The 23,666-nt window shown below is 37.0% G+C and overlaps 1 protein-coding gene and 1 long non-coding RNA gene across 2 annotated transcripts in view; one reads left to right on the top strand and one right to left on the bottom strand.

Moving 5' to 3' along the window:
• Nucleotides 1-7,797, bottom strand: part of LOC134800386 (zonadhesin-like) — a 48,392-nt gene extending 40,595 nt beyond the window's left edge. The window contains exons 1-5 of the mRNA XM_063772888.1: nt 7,728-7,797; nt 7,282-7,500; nt 6,444-6,629; nt 4,559-4,753; nt 107-295 (exon numbers count right to left, since the gene is read on the bottom strand). Of these exons, the coding sequence (XP_063628958.1) occupies nt 107-295; nt 4,559-4,753; nt 6,444-6,629; nt 7,282-7,500; nt 7,728-7,797 (859 nt within the window). The remainder of the gene's footprint in view (nt 1-106; nt 296-4,558; nt 4,754-6,443; nt 6,630-7,281; nt 7,501-7,727) is intronic.
• The window catches only part of LOC134805539 (uncharacterized), a 624,519-nt gene that overhangs the window by 244,778 nt on the left and 356,075 nt on the right, over nt 1-23,666 (top strand). The gene's annotated exons all lie outside the window — the stretch shown is intronic.

Here is a 23,666-nt window from a genome sequence, read left to right as displayed (position 1 = left end):
TAACTTTCATTGAGCTAAACGGCCGAGGGACGGGTAGATACGCGAACTGACGTGGCGAAACTAAGGAATTCTTTTGTAAAACTGTACCCTAAAAACAGAAACTTACGACATAATTCCCTTGGTATGCAAATTCCTTTGTCGTTTCTCAGATATCCATCTTTGCAGGCGCAGGCGGGTATGCATACTGATATGATACCCGACGGACATTGGAAGCCGGCCTCCAGCCGCTTGCAGGAATCCCACGGGCACGTAGAGGCGCAGCGCCACACTTCATTTATTGGACATTCCTTAATTGCTGTGGAAAGTTACTTGTATAAATTATTTATGTAACAAAAAATGAACACAGCAACTTAACGTCTTTTTCTTACCCTTAAATCTTAGTTCAAGCATGATCTAACGTACAGACTGATGTACAGACATTTAATCTTAACAAAATGCTTACGATTAATACTGTGCCTCCAGTGTAAAAGGGTTAAACTCGAGTTTGTCCAAATTACAAATTTTGCCAGTAAAAGGTTTATTTCATGAAACTACATCTTTTGTGCTGACACCCACTGCCCTATGACTTCTAATTGCTGAGATATCGATTGTGCAAAAGGATTAAACTTTGGCAAAAATTACAGCCATTATGTTCAAAACGGACGTGGACCGACTGGGACACCACGGATTATCTTGTCAAAAAAGTGCTGGCCGTTTTTCGAGACATGCGTCGCTTAATGACATAGTCCGTCGGTCTCTTGCCACCATCAATGTGCCTGCTCTTCTTGAGCCGACTGGCATTATCAGAGATGATGGCAAGAGGCCCGATGGGGTGTCTTTAGTTCCTTGGAGCTTGGGACGGATGTTAGTGTGGGATGCTACCTGCGTAGACACACTGGCACCTGAGTGGCACCGTCCCACCTCCAACGGACTACTGTAAAAGCGGGCGGAGCGGCGGAAAGCGCCGAAATTCTAAAACGTAACAAATATAAGAGCCTCGGTAGAGAGTACCATTTTGTACCATTTGGAGTTGAAACTCTAGGTCCATGGGGTCCCAGCGCGCATAAGTTGGTCGCAGAAATCGCGAAGCGTCTGGTTGACGTAACTGGTGACCGAAGAGCTGGCGGCTACCTCGCACAACGTATCAGCATTGCGATACAGCGAGGAAATGCCGCCAGCATCCTTGGTACAATGCCTCAAGGGCCTATTTTAGATTTAAGCTAGTTATTAATTTCGTTTAGTAGTACCACTGTATATATATTGTATGTAAATAAATGACTTACATTTCTTCAAACGATTTATTTTTATATAATCTCGTTTAAAAAATTTGTTACTTAAGAATCGTGTTACGAACGATGGTTAAAGTAACGTTTAATCTTAGTGAATAAAATACATTTCAAGAAACATTTGGTGTAAAGAAATCAAAATTCACTTAGATCTATTTCAACTACCGAGTCTAGTTCGTGAATGACGGTAAAACTTAATTTTTGACATTGGAAATGTCTTTTCGTTCGCTCCAGTATAGGCTCCGATTTCACGAAAAAGTGCGATCCCCTTATATCTCGGAAAGTTGTGAAGATATGATATTAAAAAATAGGCTCAAAAGACGCATAATCACGAGAGCTGTAAGGTGCAAAAATAATTATTCGAGAAAGTCAAAATCAAAAAAAGTTATGGTCGAAATAGTGAAAATAAAATTAATTTTTCTCCGAATTTTTGATTTTGGTGCTCGATAATTTGGAAACGAAGAATGATATCAAAAATTTGAGAAAAACGGCTCTGGACAATTTAGTCAGCTACAATTTGAGCCTAAAACAAAGACGATCGGGTTAAGGGTTTGCCCTGTAGCCTAACCTTTAAATAGTCAAAAAGTCAGAACGACATTTTTCACATGACATTTATGACTTCATGTTTCGCAGAGTTCGTTATCGGTGTTTGTTGTGAATTATCGATAATAAGGAGAGGGAGAGGGAGAGGGAGAGGGAGAGGGAGAGGGAGAGGGAGAGGGAGAGGGAGAGGGAGAGGGAGAGGGAGAGGGAGAGGGAGAGGGAGAGGGAGAGGGAGAGGGAGAGGGAGAGGGAGAGGGAGAGGGAGAGGGAGAGGGAGAGGGAGAGGGAGAGGGAGAGGGAGAGGGAGAGGGAGAGGGAGAGGGAGAGGGAGAGGGAGAGGGAGAGGGAGAGGGAGAGGGAGAGGGAGAGGGAGAGGGAGAGGGAGAGGGAGAGGGAGAGGGAGAGGGAGAGGGAGAGGGAGAGGGAGAGGGAGAGGGAGAGGGAGAGGGAGAGGGAGAGGGAGAGGGAGAGGGAGAGGGAGAGGGAGAGGGAGAGGGAGAGGGAGAGGGAGAGGGAGAGGGAGAACATAAGTACACGCTGTTTTGGTCATCGGACTCGTCTCGATGAGCACTTAGGAGAGTAGTACCCAAGATAGCTGATGCTGAACCCTGGTAGTACCTATTGGAACTCAGGTTTGGTGCAACATAGACAAACGCTGTTATGGTCATCTCTCGTCGCGTCAAACTGCTGTCAAGAAAAATACATATCTTGCAGCAAATGGGCCGCTGCCGATCAACACTCGAGTGACGATAACGGCGATGTGGCTACCACTTCTCGAGTTGACTACGGATTTGCCGTGTAATAATTTTCTTGTACTTTGAACATTAATATATCCTGCTTATTAATCGAAAAATGAAATACGTACCTATACTTATGCGCCACGGCGACAATTATTCAAACTTCGATCTGCGTGTGGAAATTTTGCAAATTGTTTGTTCACATGCGTTATGTCCAGGATACTTGTGTTAGTCTAAGAATAAAATAATTATCATTCAACGTTGTAGTTTTATTTTGTAACTTTTTCCTTATCCAGACTTTCTCGTCGCTCAGCGACAATATTTTTTCGAATTCCGTAGATTCATTTCCAATGTGCTCGATAGTCGTGTGAGGCACGAAATCTGTGAATTTTTTTATTATTCACAAACATTTTTTAAGACGTCATGATGTGTAAAGGGGTATAAATAATTTACTTTGACCGTTTTTCACCATCTAGTTTCGCTAAATTGAGTTACTGATTATGGTTAATGTTCACTTAGATTCCTTTCCATATATTTTTATTAGTTGGTCAGTGTTGTGCAAAACGGTGGAAGTCAAATATCAAAAAGTAAGTCCTGTAGAAGAAAAGACATCTAAAAGGCTGATTATGAATAATTGTGCAACAATAACAAAAAAAAACAAAGATGGGGAAGTAAGACAAACAAGTACAACTGCCCTGTTGTCAGTACAACACTACTATAATAGTACAACATTACTCTGTTGAAATTGTGAATGGTTCAGTAACCATTAACAATTTCAACAGAGTAATCAAATATATTAAGTCACTCTTTAATTACATTGATATTATTCTTTTTGGTTTTTTTTTTTTTACCATCAATCTACAAAAAATGCAATAAGTATTTAGTTCCCAAAATGGTTTCTTTACACAATACAAAAGTTCAAAAAGATTTTAGCAACACTAGAGAAAGTGCAGTTTAACCTTTTCACACATTCATAATTTTTGTGAAAAGGGATATAAGTTGTTTTTGAAAGCCAATATTTCCGTTACTTTCACATAAGTCAGGTTAATTTAAATGACAAATGATAATTCACGACTTAAACTATCTAAACTAAAAACAAAAACCTAATTTTTTTAGAAACAATGCAGAGAAAACACGGTTTGAAACGTTTTTCGGCCATACTGAAAAATTTCATTTTTTGACTTTAACCCTTTTACACTGGAGGCACAGAATAAGAGGATCCGTTTTCTGTTTTTACGAGAGCGTGTGAAATGATGTCATTAAAATTGTAAACTTAAACGCAACACTAGACAACGTCCTTGTTTCGTATACTAATACTATTATGTTTCTTTACGGCCGAGGGGAAACATATGTATGTATGTATGTATGTATAAACACTTTATTGTACAAAACACAAAACACAAATTTATGGCACAGGATAGGCAGTACAAAGGCGAACTTATCCCTTTCCCCTTATCCCTTAGGCGGACATATCGTTGCGTAATAAGCACACATCGTAAATTTTATAGCATTTTCGGTGCAGCGGAGTGGTGTTAACGGAATTGGTATAAACAATTTCAACCCTAATGGTTAATTAGCGTTAATTACGTTAATATTAACCTTAATTTACCATTTCAGTTGGAATTATCTATAACAATTCCGTTAACACCAGTCCGCTGCACCAAAAATGCTATAAAATTTACGATGTCTTGTAATAAGTATATACACTGCCCTTACTTTTGACACTGACGCATCTAATCCATATCGTTTCTAGATCTATTCATTGACATATCTTAAAAGTTCGAATCGGGCCGACAGTGACTAAGTCGCGATTACAGTTTTGAATGGTTCCCGGTAGATACCGGGATATGAACCGTGATATACTTGACTTATATCGATAAGTAAAGTCGCGTCAAGTATATATTTACTTGACTTATATTATATCGATTGTCGCGATTGATCAAACATTTTTTTCTGTTTTTCTGGAAAAAAAAATGAATTGTTAAAAAATTGTTGAAATGTATGCAGACTCACGGCAATGATTCTCAGGTATACAGTCTCCAAGATGATTCCTCAAATATCCCTTGTCGCAGATGCATCGCCCTTTGCACGGTAGCGGAATAGCTGGCAACAGGCATTTGTAAGTCGGACTTTTCGACATACACGTTTCGTTGGCGCATACACTGGGACAATCTTGCCAGTGTTCATGGATCGGACATTTTCGAGCCGCTGTTAAATAAAAAAAAAGAGATCATTTAAATATAAGATTGAGTAAGATTGCTGTGTTTGTGTTTCTGTCTTTGTGGCAAAACGAGAAATATTTATATTACCTACATACCATACCATACCATTATATTTTATTAAGAGAAAAGGTAAATCATAAATAGGTATCATAATAAACTTGGTAGTTATTTGAGTAAGAATCGTGAAAGATACAATCTAAAGTACCTACTGTTTTGTGTTACCTACTAAATATGTAATCAGTACTGATTTTTTTTTATATTTGGTGATAACGCCGATTTTAACAGCCACGGATAGAGATGGGTAGGGGTGAGTAAATACTGAGTATTTACTCGGTATTTACTCAAAGCATCCGATAAATACCCGTATTTACTCATTTAGGTGGGTAAAAACGATTGCTTATAAAATATTCAAAAAGTGAGATTTAAGAACAAAATTGTCTTTTATTGAAGAGTGCTAACGTGTATTAACAATATCTATAAAATAAAAAGGGTATAGGACGCTTAATTTAGGAAAAAAAGGTAATTATTAGTAAGAGGCAACTTGTGATAATGCATAGTTAACAATTTTGTTTTAAATAAGAAGGTATTTATTTTAAAAATATGGTAGTTAAATTCTATCGATGTTCTAGATAACTGCATGTCGCGCAAAATGCGTGTTTACGCGGCAGTTACGACCTTTTATTAAGGGTTTTTTAAAGAAAACTCAAAAATGGCTCAACCGATGATGTTCAAAATATTGTTTTTTGTACTCTATTATACGGCTAATCTACCGATATGTTTTCATATTTTTTTTGAACTTTGGTTCTAAAGTTATAGAGAGATAAACATAATTTTGGCCTTTCAAAACGGTTTTTATCCAATAATATTCAATTTATCCAAAAATGTTCTTAGAAACATTCCAGTTATTTTTAAAGACCCATTTAATGATGTGAAACATGTTGGTGGTTTCTGAAAATTTTTTTTGTGACAATTAGTTACATGTGTAGTGCCCCTCTTAAAAATATATTTCTTACAATTTTGAGTACTTAATCCAGTAGCGTCTTACAAAATACACTTATATTTCAAATTTATATGCCCCTTTCAGCACTCTAAATAGTTTATACCCACCAATTTGGGTATAAACGAGTAAATACGGGTATATTGAGTAAATACTGAGTATTTACTCGGTATTTACCGGTGAGTATTTACTCACTACCCATCTCTAGCCACGGACGTTTTATTTGAGCTAGATATCCCGACTAAGCCATTTTGTTGTGTTCGAATGTATGTTGGAATAATTATTGCCGTCTCTTTCTGCAGGGTACCTAATGAAATGATATGAGATCACTCATCTTGAAGAAAGCTTTAATGTAAAGTTGAAAGTAGAAAGCTGTGGTAGATATAGCCTTATTCCGTCTTTAGATTCTCAATGTTTTTTTAGGTATAAGTAGGTACAATGTTAAAAAAAAGGAAAATTATTTAAGTTACTTAAAGATTTTGATTGTTAAGTTTTTTTTTTAAATTAGTACTTACTACAAATTGTAAGAAACTGTGACTCATTTAAGTTTATTATATATTTCTTATGTATTTTATTTTAAACCCATTTTCCAATTGAATTTAATATTTGCTTTTATTGAAAACTATTTATTTACGGTGAATCCGCGCTAGTAAGACTGTTTTTGGGCCTGTTTACTTACGGCAATCTTTTGGAAGCACACAGGGGCCAGTGGCGTTATCGTTCAGCCTCACCCGCCCCTCTTCACAGACGCACCCAGAGAAGGGCTTGCACAGGCTCCGTGGTGCAGTGACCTTGTAGTTGGCACATGTCCTCTGACAATCGGTGCTGTCGGCCACGTAGCGTTCCAGAGGACCACATTGTGCGACTGTAAATTAAGTATTAAGGTACTGAAGACTGTAAGAAGTAAACGCTACAAGTTTTATGGAGACGTGTAATATGTTGTTTATAAAAACGCGAAATTTTACGTGAACGGGTCAAACATAAAGATATGTTCACGTCTTTCCTGTAGACATTCCCAAAAGTTTATTATATTCATCAACGGAGGGATTTTCCACTTATTTTTTAAAGGAGTAGTTTGTGTTGTCTATTTGTCTAGTATTCGTTTAATTCTACTGAGAAACGCTATTTTTTGTCACACAATAGGTGATAATATACCTAAGCTACTTACTACATTTTCCAAAACGGAGAATTTTACTTCTTTTTAAAAATTATAGTGTTCAAGTTTTTCAACTTTTTACTGTATCATATAGTTATAGTTTCTTCGTAAAGCAAAAACAATTTTACCAGTGGCAATTTTACAACAACAACATTTTTGGTAACATTGAAGCATTTTAAAAGCGACCAATGATGACTCCATCCCTTTCAAACAATGATGGCAGGATTGACTTTTGAAATATGGATAGGTAGTCAATTTTGGTGCCGCTAACATGCACTTTTACGCTGCTTAATAACGAAAAATGTGAATTAGCAGTATCATATTTAAAAAAGTCTCGTAATATTATATGGTGAAAACTTACGGCACTCGTCCCGAGAAATGCATGTTCCGTTCTGACGATAAAAACCGTCGTTGCATCTACATTCAGCTTTGCAACCTGGATTCTCGCACAACCAGTATGGGTCTATAAGAGCAGAACAATCTTGTGGAGGGCATATTTTAGAACATCGCACGAAGTGTGAGTTGGGACCGCATTCTATGGGCACGATCGACTTGATCGTGATCGGGACCGGGATTCCTTCTGAAATAAAATTGACAGAAGTATACAAATAGGGAATATTAGGCAAAGCTCTGCGTAGGTCGCACCTCATTGACATCATCAATGACACATCATGCATCACTAGGTCAATCACAGGTGTGTATGGATGCAGTCTAAACTATCACCGTACGTAATAAAACTGCGCACGTAAAATATTAAATAATTGACGTTTGAAAGAAAATCATTGAAATAATCGCTTGTAATTTTACCTCTTGGCTCTCTTGGTGAAGTTGCTGACACTCCAACCCCCACTAGCAATATAATAAACACGGCCATCATCGCTTAAGCGCGATAACTGAAACTCCGTGTAGTGTCGAACAATTTATAACCTTGCTGTTTTTCATGAATAAATACCACATAAAGATAACCACCTAAACAAATGATATAACAAAGAAAAAAATAAAGTGCCCTTGTTTTCTTCAGTGTATTGCATGCTGTTTGTTCAAGTTACCTACGCTTGTAATCGAGACTGCCTATTTTCACTTGTAGTGAGTCAGTACAAAGTGCACATCCAAATTTCTATATGGGTGAATTCTATATGTTGTTGACCTGTCTGCGAAGTTACAACTTAAAAACGGTTTCCGTTTATGAGAAATATAATTTTTAGGGTTCCGTACCTCAAAAAAACTTCCAAAACTTCTAAATGTATGCTTTGATGTATTTTTATTTTAATTAAAAACAACACGTATAAAAACCAATGCATTTTCATATCACGCGCAGCAGGCACGGATAGAGGATTCTGGACATTTAACAATTTTAGAAAGCCAAGGAACGTTTTTATAAGTAATCTTTATTTTGGAAACTAAACAGAGTTTAAAAAGAAGCTAATGAACCATCAATAAATAAATATTTGGGGCTATCTTACACAGATCTACCTAGCCCTGGGAATTGAAAATAATATTCAGAAATCGCTATTTCGATGTTTCAGGCCAATCAAATATGATTCCCAGGAAGGAACAATTCAATATTTTCTAATTTAATTAGAGTCTGAACCTTCAAGAAACAAAGGTCCGATTGAAAGCAGCGTATTTTATCCCCAGTCATTCGTTAATTATTTGAAACGGATCCCAAGGGTCGGGTTCTTAGGAAATCTTGAATTTAGAACTTTCTTCTTGGTAAAGAGCTTTGAAGTGTATTTTCCTTTTAAGAAAGGGCTAGGTTAGCCTATGCCCTATTTTTGTAAGTAACAGAAAATCCATTGTGTTTCCTTTAGGTATACGTTCCTATACTTACTCGAAAAACCTACTCCATCATCGTCACTCAGGTAAAAACGAGTCTACGCCAATTTATATTTCACATCAAATTAACGAAAACCTAGAATAATTTAACCGGATATTTGACACTAATATAATCAGAATTTCTTTGTCTGGGAGAAAAGCGGTGGCGATTACTTTGAAAGCAAAGGTAGGTATTAATTAAAAGGTGCGTTTATTGGGGTCTTAAACATTTCGTACCCCTTTAAGGAACGAATTTCAATTACACCCTTAATAAAGTAAAATATTTGTTTTTGGTAGATAATGTTTGTGTTGTAGTAGAAGCGTAGGTATTTACGTATAAAATGTTAAATGCTTATGCAAAATAAAATGTGTAGTCATAAAATGTAGGTAGGCTAACTCCGGGTTGTACCTATGTAATTACCACACATCGTAATTTTATAGCATTTTTCGTGCAGCGGAGTGGTGTTAATGGAATTGGTACCTATATATAATTCCAACTGAAATGGAACCATCTGAATGGATTCCATCGCGATTCAGCGCGGTAATGCGGCGAGCGTTTAGGGCACCTTTGCGCCTGGGATGACGCGGGGTGGGATATTTGACTGACTACTGACTGCTTTGTTTTTGACTTGTGTTTTTTTTTGTGACTGAAATGGTAGATTAAGGTTAATATTAACGTAATTAACGCTAATTAATCACTAGGGTTGAAATTGGTTATACCAATTCCGTTAACACCACTCCACTGCACCGAAAATGCTATAAAATTTACGAGGGCTGGTAATGACCTAAGTACCTAACTATGTTCACGGGTTGTAACTACCAATGAGTTATTGTGAACTTATGTATGAAACATAATTTGATATTTACCAGTCGCAGTTCGTCAGCCGTGAAGAAATTGATAAGCTGTACGTGAAATCCCCAAACCGCTTTAGGGCAAAAGCATGGTGACCTAGTCCGATCCCTCTCGTGCATATGTCGTAGGCCGATCGTAAGTTCAGGCATATCGTAATGTTCCTGTGTAATGTTTTGACGATAGTCACATTAAACCAATACATAGGTAGGATAGGTTCGTTAGGTTGCTTTAGATGCCCGAAGGGCAAACTGCCCAGAAATAGGAGCCCCGCGTAGCGGGGCTCCGTCGATTAAGGGAACGAGTCAAAGATTTTCACGTTTCACGATATGCCTGATCTTACGATCGGCCGCCGACACATATATGGTGGCCTGTCCCCAGCAATGGGAGTAGTGGGACGTATACATATAAGCTCAATTACTATATTTATACTCGTATATCTTATTATTTAATAGAAATGTTTTTACAGACTAAATAAAAAACAAGTGGCCTTAACAAAACATCATCTGTTTGTTTACTCATGTTGCGTGGTTGCAAATTTTGCGCCTCAACGTATTGTTGTCTAGTAAGTAGGTAGGTACATGTGAATATGTACTAGACAACAATACCTTTGAATGTTTTGTTACTGTCAATATTATTGTTTTTAACCTTGGTTAATGATCGGAATATTTAGTAAGTATATCTTCTGACTTCCTAAATAAGTCGGGCTTTAAGGATGACTCACGTTAGACCGGGCCGTGTCCGGGTCGGAGCTTCCGGCGCATCGTTTTCTATGGAAAGCATCACGTGATCGCCTGTCATGTCATAGAAAAGTAAGCGCCGGAAGCTCCGGTCCGGACACGGCCCGGTCAACCGTGAGTCATCCCTAATTCTTACCAATCCCTGAATTATCCTGTCATGCATATGTCGCCGGCAAATTGTAAGAATCCGCCGTTTACATAGCGCGTCGGCATCTTACAAACGTTTCGCCGTTTGCAAATTGCCTTCGGCAAAATCAAAATCATCTTCAAATCTTCTTCAAAATTTCGGCATTATTTGTATAATACTTTATGGCATTAACGGCGCCGTTTGTAATTTGCCGCGGCATTTTGGTCGAATTAGTTCTTTATTTTACGACGCGTGGCGCTGCACATCAAAACTATGAAAAACGCTGGGGTGTCCATCAAATCTGGAGTTCTCGGATGGTCCCACCGCACTGTTTCTTTTCAAAAAACATTTCCTTCACAACTTAACTAGACGGAGCCGCCGCTGCCGGTTTGATAAAGGTAGATAAAACTCATAAAAGGTATAATAGGTACTTATAACAGGGCATAATGTATGTGTCGCAGGCATTTTGTAAGAATCCGCCGTTTACAAACGGCGTCGGCATTTTACAAACGTTTCGTCGTTTGCTAATTGCCGAAGGCAAATTGTTAGTGCGTTCAATAGCGTCAACATCAAACGTTGTGGGTTTCGTTAGGGTGACCATGGCAAAAAGTAACTATACTTATATTAAATTCAATAATAACAAAAATTCTTAGGGCCAATTCTTCAAAAGGTGGGTTAAGTAGCTCCAGTTGGGTAAACCGCCCAGAAATAGGAGCCCCGCGAAGCGGGCCTCCGTCTAGTTAAGAAATCAGACTGAATTGCCCCTAAGAATTTTTGTTATTTTTGAATTTACTATAGGTACTTATATTTACTTTTTGCCATGGTCACCCTAACGAAACCCACAACGTTTGATGTTGATGCTATTGAGCGCACTAACAATTTGCCTTCGGCAATTAGTAAACGGCGAACGTTTGTAAAATGCCGACGCCGTTTGTAAACGGCAGATTCTTACAAAATGCCTGCAACACATACATTATGCCCTGTTATAAGACTTATAAGTACCTATTATACCTTTTATGAGTTTTATCTACCTTTATCAAACAGGCGACTGACTATTTAATTAAGATTAGAACTGTTAAGTATTTTCAACGTGGAAAATACTACTTAAAATGTACTTGAACCAATAATGTCAACATCAAGATACACGGCAGTGTGTCGATACACCGGGTTACACGAACCATTTCGGCCCACTGCTGGCCCTGCCATAACTTAATATCTATTAATTTGACCTATACGTCTTTCCCGTTATCAAAACATTGGTGTTCTGGACCTTCCCATACTTAAATTTTTTTTCGACACTTTAAATGCAGAGGCAGTATCAGCACCCAGGGTGTAAGAACCATTGAGAGTGGATGGAATCTACTTGGCTATTGGGTGAAACAAATACCTACCCTTTAATGGGATATAAAACCAGATGCCTACCGAATAAAAATGTATGCAATATTATTTCCAGTATTAGATGTTAATCGGTTAATCCATTAAGGATATTAGTATCCTGCACATTCCATGTTAAACTTGTCCATAATATTGGTAAATCAGACCTGTTACTTTAACTTGGGATCTGAGAGAGCTTTAAATAGACAAGAGCTGACTATCCTTAGGTCTACGTAGGTATTATGCTAAACTCGTTTTCACCTAACATAGTTACGTTTCCGTTGAAGTAATTTTTAAAAGGAAAATAGATTCATTAACATCGGTTAATATGTTTGAGAGTTACGATGCCTAAGACATTGCCTTAGAGAGAAAGAAACATATTTATGAATTTTATAACTTTCTGTGTTCTATGTCAGGAGCTAAATGTAGCATCCAAAAATATGTTTTTTATTTATTTATGAATAGCCTCAAAGATTAATGATTAATTTTATTTATTTTTGCTTTCAAAATAATACCAATCACGCTGGTTTTGCAGATCATCATCATTCAATTAACAAATTTGAACCAAAACAACGGAAACTTAGGCGTAAAGCTCGAAATTGATATCATAACATCCCTTGTTGTCGCTTTGAATCAAATTTAAAAGTAATCTTGGTATTATTTAACTTTCCCTTCAGTCTACAAAATATAATAAAGGCGTCCGAAGACCGTACTTATTTATATTCCAAACATTAACAGTAGGGGAGCTGGGGGCTTAATGTAACGGGGGTAAGTAGTAACGCTCAATTTTGACAGGGAATTAAAAACATTTAATTTTTTTTTGCTGTATGACTTTCTTATAACGTCGGGTGAGAATACGTTTGTGCCATACGCCACTTACATTGGTTTGCAGGAGAGCGAAAAGAAGCAAAAAAAAATTGTTTTCGAAAAGCTTTTTACTTAGGAAATATTGAACTTATTTATCATTTAGGCACATATGTTTACTATTTATAGTACCTTACAAATATTGTAAATATAGTGGTAATCATAAAATAAAAGCATTGTTAGTATTGCCATAACCGTTTTTGATGAGTAAATGTTAAACGTACAATGTATGATATGACACAAATGTTTTGGATATGTCACGCTTTTGTGATAATTTTCTGTTAAAAGAGTGTAATTATCCTATAGCAAAATGTGGATATGGCACAAGTTTAAAAAAAAATAGTTTTTTTCAATAACCGATTACTGTCAATTATAGCATATTTTTTGTTATTTTTGGAATTATTAAAAAACGATTTTGCGAAAAATGGATATGGCACAAACGTATTCTCAACCGGCGATAACTCGAGAAATAACGTAAACACCGCCGTTTCCCCGCCAGACATCGAAGCGAGTGGATGTGCACACGAGCTCTGTTTCGAACAGGTATTGAAAAAAAAAACTTACGAAAATGTTGATTTTGACAATTGAACTTAAATTAATTGTTCATTGTGTTTTCATTGCTACGATGTAACTTTAATTGCCTTTCATTTGCTTTTATTTAAATACTTGTGTAGCTTATAGTTTTTGACATATTTAATAAAATAGACATAATGGGCCGTGGGGCAAGTAGTAACACAAAGCAGGGGCACGTTGTAACATAATAGTGTGCATGTATTTTTTTTGCTCTCTAATAATTGTGCATATATTTGCATATATAATATTGTTATGACTCGTTGTATAGTGCATTACAAATTACTTGCGGTTTAGTGCATTCTAATTATTGTTCTTTACTCTAGCATTGCCCAAGCGCTGCTGCTTTGTGAAGCACTGGTGGCCTAGCGGTAAGAGCGTGCGACTTTCAATCCGGAGGTCGCGGGTTCAAACTCCGGCTCGTACCATTGAGTTTTTTGCTATGAAATATCAGTTGATATTTACCAGTCGCTTTTCGGTGAAGGAAAACATCCTGGGGAAACCGGGCTAATCCCAATAAGGCCTAGTTTCCCCTCTGGGTTGGAAGGTCAGATGGCAGTCGCTTCAGTAAAAACTAGTGCCAACGTCAATTCTTGGGATTAGTTTTCAAGCGCACCCCAGGCTCCCAAGAGCCGAGGCAAAATGCCGGGACAACGCGAGGAAGAAGAAGACTCTAGCATTGCCCAGAAAAATATGCTAAGTTATTGTATTGCATTTTTATAGAATGAGAGACTACAAGAAAAAAATCTGACAGAGGATTAAAAACTCAAGATGTATATGAGTCGCCAGCAAATGAAGTTCTGGAAAAAAGAGTCAGCATACGAAAAGCAGCCAAAACATTCGACTTGTGCCATATCTCACTTTCCTGTTGATTATTATCCTGTTGTATCCTGTTGATTATTTATAGTCAAAGATTATAATCGTCGTAAGATGGAATAACAATGAATAATACAAGACTGTGAACCGATAAAAACTTTTTTCGGTATCGTCTTGGGTTGTCCCATTCGTTTTTTGCCAAGTTCTTAAATTAGTCCTATTCTGCTTTCGTCACCCATCCTACATTCGTCACGTTCGTCGGTGGGCTTTCTCATCTTTGGTCATATTTGTTGTTTGCCTTTTTCTTATTCCGACCCATTCCGGTATTCGTCATTATCTTGTTTGGGCATGTTCTATGTTAGTCTATCACGTTTTCAGTCTCATTCATTATTCGTCATTTTTTCTTCGACACTTTCGTTGTTGGTCCCATTCGGTTATTGACAAGTTCTTAATTTGTCTTATTCTGTATTCTGTCATAATCTTCATTCGTCACTTTCGATGGTAGTCTTTGACATCTATGGCCATATTGCTGATTGTCTTTTTCCCAGTGTGGTTATCAATTTCATCATCCCTTCCGTCTCGTGGGTGTCATAGCAGTCGCCCTGAAGAAGGTTGACAGCAGTTACCAAAGCTTTAATCAGTCTGAACCTATCTTAGTAGCCATACTACGGTGCCCTGGCCTAAGACCAGGCACGGCACGACGGAGTAAGCCCCGTGTCCCCGTTTTGGACTAATCTCCCCTACATGTGTCGTAGTGAATGGGACGAATATCGAATGGGACGAATATCGAACGGGACGAATAGAGAATGTGTCCAAATTTCAAAAGGGCCTAAATAAGAAAAGTATGAAATTAGAATAAGACCAAAGACGATAGGACGAATAACGAATGAGACTAAAAAAAGAAATTGACTAACATCGAACATGCCCAAAGAAGATTATGACGAATAGCGCAATAAGCCGAAATAAGAAAAAGGCAAACAACCAAATATAACCAAATATGAAGAAGACCACCGATGAACTTGACGAATGTAGAATGGGTGACGAAAGCAGAATGCGACTAATTTAAGAACTTGACTAAAAACGAATGGGACGACCCAAGAGTACCTATACCTTTTTTCTCTTATAGATGTTGCCATTCTTAACAACTAATTACGACTTCCCTGAGCCTGTTACAACTAGCCCCAAAGATGGGGTAAGTTGTAACAACTCCCATTTTTTCAAAAAGTGTCTGGTGTAAAAGATGTGTACATAATTTAAATTATTTTTTAATTGGAATTAGTGCTTAGATAAATACTTTACAAACCCTCTTACTCAAAATCATAAAATTATACATATTTTAGACAATACAGGCCTTTTTCCAAAAACTGTTACAACAAGCCCCCCGCTCCCCTAAACCCCCGACCATAGCGTCGATATTTTATGGTTTATAGAAACCAGTTACGATATTATGTTTATTTAGCAGATACTTCAGATGTAATTCTACTACACAATTAACTTACCTACCAAATAACCGCACTGACATTGGTGGCCACATTTCAGATTTTTGAAAGATCTTGAATACCTACTTTTGTATTAACGCTCAACAATTTTATACACGTGTGTTACATTTTCTATTCTTTATACTTAATCGAAAACGTTCTATGTTGAACATTATTATTATTATCACACAGCTAATGATATAATGCTTGATAAATATGTGTCAATTTGTCAACCCTTATCAAATGGATCATAATCGGTCCCATTTATAATGATATCCCTGTGAATATCGCATTAGGTTAGGGTGTGATCATTATACTCAGGAATAAGCAATCCATAAGACTTTATTACCGGGTTATAAAGTAAGAATTTCCTTGCTGTTTATTTAGTAGAATATGCCGAACTTGGTAGTTTGTTCAAAGTGTAAAGTTCTACACATGGAACCCTCTTCATCTTGACAGCTCTCACGTGCAGCTGCAAGAGTAGAGTATAGGAAAAGTGTTACTTATTCCTGATAATAATAGATTCATTTTATTTCGGAAGTATCGGAGTGAGACTGGAAAAATATATTTCAGTTTAATTAATAGTTTTAGTATTAATTTTATCGGAGTATACTTTAATAAAGGAGTTCAAGTCAATATAATAGTTTAAATCAGATGTCGTGTTAGTCTAACCAGGATATAAAACATTTTATTTAACGACATCCTTAACGTGGTTCTTTCGTTTGCAATAAAACCTATGTGCTAAATGATAATACAAAAAAAAATTGTAAATGAAATGTTTTCCGTAACTACATAGTGAAACTACATTATTCAGGAATATCGAGCGGGCGCTTTTTGTACAACATAAATCAATCGTGACACTGGAACGCCTCTCCGAAGATTCACGAGTTTTTGTCGCTTTACTATTATAAAAGACACTGACATATGTACTAAATTAATTAAGAGTATGTATGTGTATTTAATGGTTGAAATTGTTCAGGTTCAATTCACGGTATGATTCGGTCAAGTTATGTTCTAATGTATCGGGAAGACAAACAAATTAAAGCCAGCATTCAATTAATGTAGTATGATACCTTTGGGTATGGTGCTTTACGCACACTAGTGTCCCATTCCCTCCCCCTGACGCAACCCCCTCTTTTAGCATGAAATATGTCCCGGTTGAGAGATTTTTATTTAATTTTTGAGAAAAGTATTAGAGTTAGGAATAAAGTGTCAAGGTAAGAAATAATCCTTAATAAATTTTAAACAAAAAAGGTTATATGAAACTTTGTGGGAAGACTCACCATATTCATGTATTAACTTGTTGAAGTTCAATATAACATAGTACGTGATAGTACTGAAATAAATCTTATACGGAGAATAAGCTTGCAAGCTTGAAATAAATCTTATACGGAGAATACGCTTACAAGCTTATTCTCCGTGTAAGATTTCTTTCAGTACTATCACGTACTATGTCATATATATTGAACTTCAACAAGTTTTTCAACGGTAAAATTTTGTCGAAGTTCATCTAGCTATAACATGAATATGGTGCGTCATATCAAAAAAATGAATATAACCTTTTTTGTTAAGAATTTAATAGGGATTATTTCTTTTATTTACACTTTTTTCCTATATTGTATACTTACCTCAAAAAATAAAGAAAACTGTCAACCGGGACATATTTCATGCTAAAAGGGGGGTTGCGTTAGGGGGGTGTCCTTCTGAATCCCTAACAACGTTTGTCCTAAAGTCACTTGCCCTAACTGGTTTGTCCTAATAGGCACATGCCCTAACGATCAATTGTCATAACGATTATTGTCCATAATGTAATGGTTAGCCTAAGACTCATTCGTCCTAAGCATTTGTACCATAACTATCAAGATCTCTAATGTATTTTACCATATTCTTCGAAATCCCTAACAATGTTTGCCATAAAATAAAATGCTCTAACTGTTTTGACCTAATGGCTATTGCCCTAATGATCAATTGTCATAACAGTTATTTTTCCTATTGATCAATTATCATAACAATTATTTTCCATAATTAATTGTTAGCCTAAAACTCATATGTCCTAAGTGTTTCTACCTTAACTATCAATATCCTTAATGTTTTTTTACCATATTCCTCGAAATTTCTAACAATGTTTGGCCTAACATATCACGCCCTAACTGGTTTGATCTAATGGGTATTGGTGTAATGGGTGGTTAGGTTAGAACTGTGATCCTTGAAAAAATGAACTGGTGCCACAAAAGTGGGTTAGGTTAGGTTAGAACTGTGACCCTCGCAAAAACGAACTGCTGCCACAAAAGTGGGTTAGGTTAGGTTAGAACTGCGGCCATTGTAAAAACGAACTGCTGTCAAAAATAGGTTAGGTTAGGTTAGGTTAGAACTGCGATCCTCGCCAAAACGAACTGTTGCCACAAAAGTGGGTTAGGTTAGGTTAGAACTGTGACCCTCGCAAAAACGAACTGCTGCCACAAAAGTGGGTTAGGTTAGGTTAGAACTGCGACCATTGTAAAAACGAACTGCTGTTAAAAATAGGTTAGGTTAGAACTACGATCCTTGCAAAAACGAACTGCTGCCACAAAAGTGGGTTAGGTTAGGTTAGAACTGTGATCCTCGCAAAAACGAACTGCTGCAACAAAAGTGGGTTAGGTTAAAATTAGGTAGCATGATGGTTAGGACGTATGACCTTTAGGCTTAAAAATAATTAGGTCAGATAAGAATTATGCTCAATAACATTAGGATAAATACTCAATATGGAAAGTGCCATTAGGGAAAATCATATTAGGACAAAAAAAAATTGGCCATTCGATAATAGGGAAATCAAAATTAGGGCATACGAGTGTTAGGTCAAGCAACGATAGGCTAAGTAAAATTAGGTAACATGATGATTAGGACATATAATTTTTAGGCCTAACAATAATTAGGCAAAAAAAGAATTATGCTACATAACATTAGGATAAATACTCAATATGGAAAGTGCCATTAGGGAAAAACATATTAGGACAAAAAAAAATCGGCCATTCGATAATAGGGAAACCAAATTTAGGGTATACGAGTGTTAGGACAACTGATCATTATGGCAAACAATATTAGGGAATGCAAATATAGGATAAAAAACTTTAGGAATTCAGATATAGATCCGCGTTAGGGGGACGGGGTGGGACACTAGTGAGCGTAAAGCACCATACCCAAAGGTATCATACTACATTCATTGAATGCTGGCTATAATTTGTTTTTATAAAACACTATTTGACCGTATATATAACTTATACAAATAAGAAAGCAATCATCGGTTTAATCAGAAATTTTCATATATCGTCAGGGATAATATGGTCGGCTCTTTGTCATTTGTCACCATGCCTGTCACGTTCTAACAAATATGTAAGTGCCAAAGTGACGCATTCCATGACAAGTGATAAAAATGCGACCATGATATAGGTGTAGTGTAGCTAAAACGAATTTGTTTTAAACAAAAACTATATTAAGTAATAAGTAATAAACATAATATAAATGCAACTAGGGATTAATTTAAATTATTTTATGAAAATATTTTGATCATAAATGAGCAATTCTCAAAAAGTTTGTACATTTCGATCACATCTTAGATTTGTATAAAAATTGGTATGCTGGTAAAGTACTTACATGAAGCTGAGCAACTTCCACCACATTTCCCAAAATGTCCCAGAAAGTTTCTAAGAAACATTCCTTTTTTGTTACCAAATGTGTAAGGAAATCTGGTAACAAAAAAGGAATGTTTCTTAGAAACTTTCTGGGACATTTTGGGAAATGTGGTGGAAGTTGTTCAGCTTCATGTACTTTACCAGCCAGCCACCTTTTTATAGAAATCTAAAATGTGATCGAAATGTACAAACTTTTTGAGAATTGCTCAAATCATAAATAATTTATTTGCTTGAAAAGGGTACAGTTACAGGGATGGTGTTTAGCAAAAATGTGTCAACCCACATTCAGTTTGCAATAAAATGTAAACTTTAAGCGTCATTTTTTTAGTCTTATTGCGTAACTAACAACGTGGGTTGACACATTATTGCTAAATACCATTCAGTCTGATGTTCATGATGATGGTGATGTGTGTGATTTGTGTTTTTTAAGTAGTCACAATACTATACAGTGTCTTACCAGCTTGCGGGCATTTATTAAAACTGATAATAATATGATCCATTAGCAGTTGTTTGCGTGTATTAGCAAATCATAATTATGTGAATTAACTGCTTAATTAAATTTCCGAAATCCGCACACGCAATGTAGTGGGTGTACTGCGTCATTGTCGTTACTCATATCGCTAACGCACGTGGTACAAGGCATGTCATGGTACGGGGGTAAAAAACTGAGACAACTATCACAAAATTATTGTAGTCCTTATCATTGCGTTCATGTATGGAGGTTTTAATATACTTATTAATTAAAGAGTTTTTTGTAAACTTTGACATGACAATTTCAAAAGTCGTCAACACGTCGGGTTGTCAAAACAAACCAAAAAATTTGCAATAATGGTATTACATTTTCTTTAAAATGGGTTCCGATGCTCGATAGTTGTTAATACACGTGGAACTGCAGCTCAAGGCTTAAGGCTTTATCGGAAACACTTCCCAAATTGACGACATCCACACAATGCTCGATTGATAACAGCGGCTTTTCAGCGAGTTCGTGAGAATAGGCCAATCGCCCCTGGTCAGCCTGAAAGGGCCATGCACGGGACCGTGCCAGTGCAAGTTGAGGAATGGATTCTCGAGCACTTCAGACAGGTACCAAACTAGCGTCAAGTACCTTACCTACTCGTATTATGTGGGGTTTGAATTTAAGTTGGTAATAATGTTTATCAATGAGACTAGTGCCTTTAATTTGGTGTAGCTATCTTAAGTGTTGTTGGTATCGCTAACTCTTGAAATAAACGTCGTAATAATAATAAACAAAGTATGCATGCATCGTGATGTGGTGGCAGTAGACAGGAACCTCACGCCGCTCTCCTTGGCAAACGAGAACTGGCGCAAACCTGTGGTACTAAGTACTGCGGATCGCAAGGCGGCATGGGAGAGTAAGGTGCTACACGGGCGGTTCTACAAGGCCCTCACGGGACCCGATGTGGACCTGCTCGCGTCGGTGAACTGGTTACGATTCGGGGACCTCTTCGGAGAAACCGAGGGTTTTGCCTGTGCAATTGCGGACGAAGTGATGATGACGAACAACTATCGGAAATATATCCTGAAGGACGGTACGGTCGACATTTGTCGGGCATGCCGCCGTCCCGGAGAGTCACTCAGGCATATCATTTCCGGTTGTTCTCATCTTGCTAACGGCGAGTACTTGCACAGACATAATCTCGTAGCCAGAATTATTCACCAGCAACTTGCTCTTCTATATGGCCTTGTGGACCGCGAAGTACCGTACTACAAGTACTTACCTGCGCCTGTTCTCGAGAATGGTCATGCCACGCTCTATTGGGATCGATCTATCATCACAGACAGGACTATTGTAGCCAATAAGCCTGACATTGTGATAATAGATCGATCGCAACGTCGGGCCGTGCTCGTTGACATCACCATCCCCCATGATGAGAATCTCGTGAAGGCCGAGAAGGACAAGTCCAGTAAGTACCTAGACTTGGCTCACGAGATAACCGCCATGTGGGATGTTGATTCGACGATCATTGTCCCGATAGTCGTTTCAGTGAACGGTCTAATAGCGAAGAGTCTCGACCAACATCTTGAGAGACTCTCGCTAGGTGGTTGGATCAAGGGTCAGATGCAGAAGGCGGTGATCTTGGACACGGCGCGGATAGTCCGCCGGTTCCTCTCTCTGCAGCCCTGACCACCGGTAGCTTGGGCCTTGCCCCGCTGCTGGCGGTACCCTAGGTTAGGTTTTTTATAATGTGCTTATATGTTTTTTTTTATCGTTTTGTAAGTGTTTTTATATTTTACTTTTATATTCATATTATAAAAACCCTAACTTAAGACGGAAAATAAATAAAGAGAATAAACAAAGTATGAAGAGCTGTCATTAGCACTTACTTGTCAATTTACTGTGCTGTACATTGCTGGCAATTAAAATTTTGTTAGAAAGTTAATAAAGTCTGAATTTTAGTTTATTAAATATATTAACAACGGGTCACTCACGTATTTTAAGTCGAAGTAGTTTATTAGTTAAATTAAGGTCATGGTTAAGTTAAAGAACTATGTTACTTTAGCCTGTTTCAAAAAAGCCCACTTGCTGGTAACAGACTGTATATAAATTAACGGTGGACTTGGTCACTTTTTCTTTAGTGTATGATATCTATTTTCAGTCTGTAATATAAATGCTTGAATTGTTGATGAAAATATAACAAAATATGTGTAACTTTAACAAAAATTTGATGAGTGAAATTTTGAACCAATCTGTGGAGCTTAAATTATCAAAAAAAAATGTTTTCGAAACCGGTTGTAAAAAAAACATACAACAGAATTGAGAACCTCCTCCTTTTAAAATTTTGAAGTCTGCTAAAAACGATTTGAAACTTCAAAGTCGATTTCTCATAAACATGGGGCTTAGAGATACAGCATTTCATGACACGACAGAAGTCACGTTACTTACATTTAATCCAATCGAGCCAGCTCTCCTGAATTCACCTGTAGGTAGATTCACATCTCCAACTAACATTTTACCGAAAGTATTAAAATTATTACTTACATTTAATTGAAAAAGTAGTTATGGTGATCATATTACACTATTGTCCAGTTTAGTAATAACGAAGCTTCCTTATAGAACGTACTGACTCGCATTCAATCTGTCGTATTATTCATTTGTAACGAACGTATTTTTGCTTATATGCATAGGTTCTAAGTTCACAAATCTGTACGATTGAGCTCCGTCAGCATCGAAACATCCGATTAATTTGTCTTATTAGTTCCTCTCTCTCTCTTTCGCTATTGACTGTCGATCGAACCGTACTTCCCAACGAGATAATTGGTAAAGGAAAATGTTATTCTTCTCCCTCTAATTGACTTTGGTTATTCGTGTTTGCGGTTTTGCGCTAAATGAATAAACAATCAGTAGGTTAGACAAAGAAAAGTCCTGATACGAGTATAAGTTGAGAACCTATAATATGTTACCGTAAAACAACAATACAACAACAATATTGTGCAACTTGCATCGTTTTAATATCACAAGTAAAATATTTCTTCTTTTATTAATCTTGTGGATCTGGACACTCACTGGACACTAATCGATTTTATTATGGGAAAAGTACAGTTTGACTGTGCATGTGATTGTTAAATTTATTCATAAACAGAGGCAGTGTTTAACCGCTTTGCCCGGGTATAAAATTTCGTATGAGGAAAAAGATTGTCGTCAAAAGTGCCATCTTCAATAAGCTTTCCTGTCCTTCCTCATATGTATTAAGATTTTACGTTTTCCTCGTTCCTTCATTTTAGTCATTTTTTGAACTAAACTTCCTCTTGGCAAAAATACTCCCGACTTTATTTAGTATTGTCTTTGCTACTACTGTTCCTTACTTGTTCTGGGCTAATGGTTTGCGTGTTCACAGTAACTTTTCTTATACATGTCTCTTCCTTTCTCTGATTGTTCGTTAAGATAAAGTTTATACCTATAGTTAAGAAGTTACAGTGAGTAACAGAATTATCCTAGCGGTTTATATATGGTTCGATATTCTAATAGGTCGTGTCAGTTCATTATCAGGTTTGCCGTGTCTGCCTTTCAAGATTCAGTGTGAACATGGTTTAATTTAATATATACATTCTTTATAAAGCATGACAGTTAACATTTCTGTTAATAAATCGAGACGGCAATAATAGAGTATCGATTTGATAGAAGCTGTCTTTGTTATGCATGTACCTACAAACTTACAGTCAGTAAATACTATTCGCTTTCGGCTACTCCTTTGCATTCAAACTTCTACGCAGGGGGGCACTTTTCTCTGCAGCTGACTGTACTTAGTGTACTTGCATATGACAAAGTCCATTTGAGCAATCGAAAAACATTACTAGAAACACTTTAATCAAGCAACGTTCCGGGCAAAGCGATAGCAGCGCTTTTAAATGCAGATAAGGTTGCAATACAAACACGGAAAGTTCGAACAAGAGCTCAAAATGAAGTGACCATTTAGTAAAAACG

Source organism: Cydia splendana, chromosome 2 (genome assembly GCF_910591565.1).
Source record: "Cydia splendana chromosome 2, ilCydSple1.2, whole genome shotgun sequence".
NCBI lineage: Eukaryota > Metazoa > Arthropoda > Insecta > Lepidoptera > Tortricidae > Cydia > Cydia splendana.
This window is presented reverse-complemented; position numbering and strand designations above follow the sequence as displayed.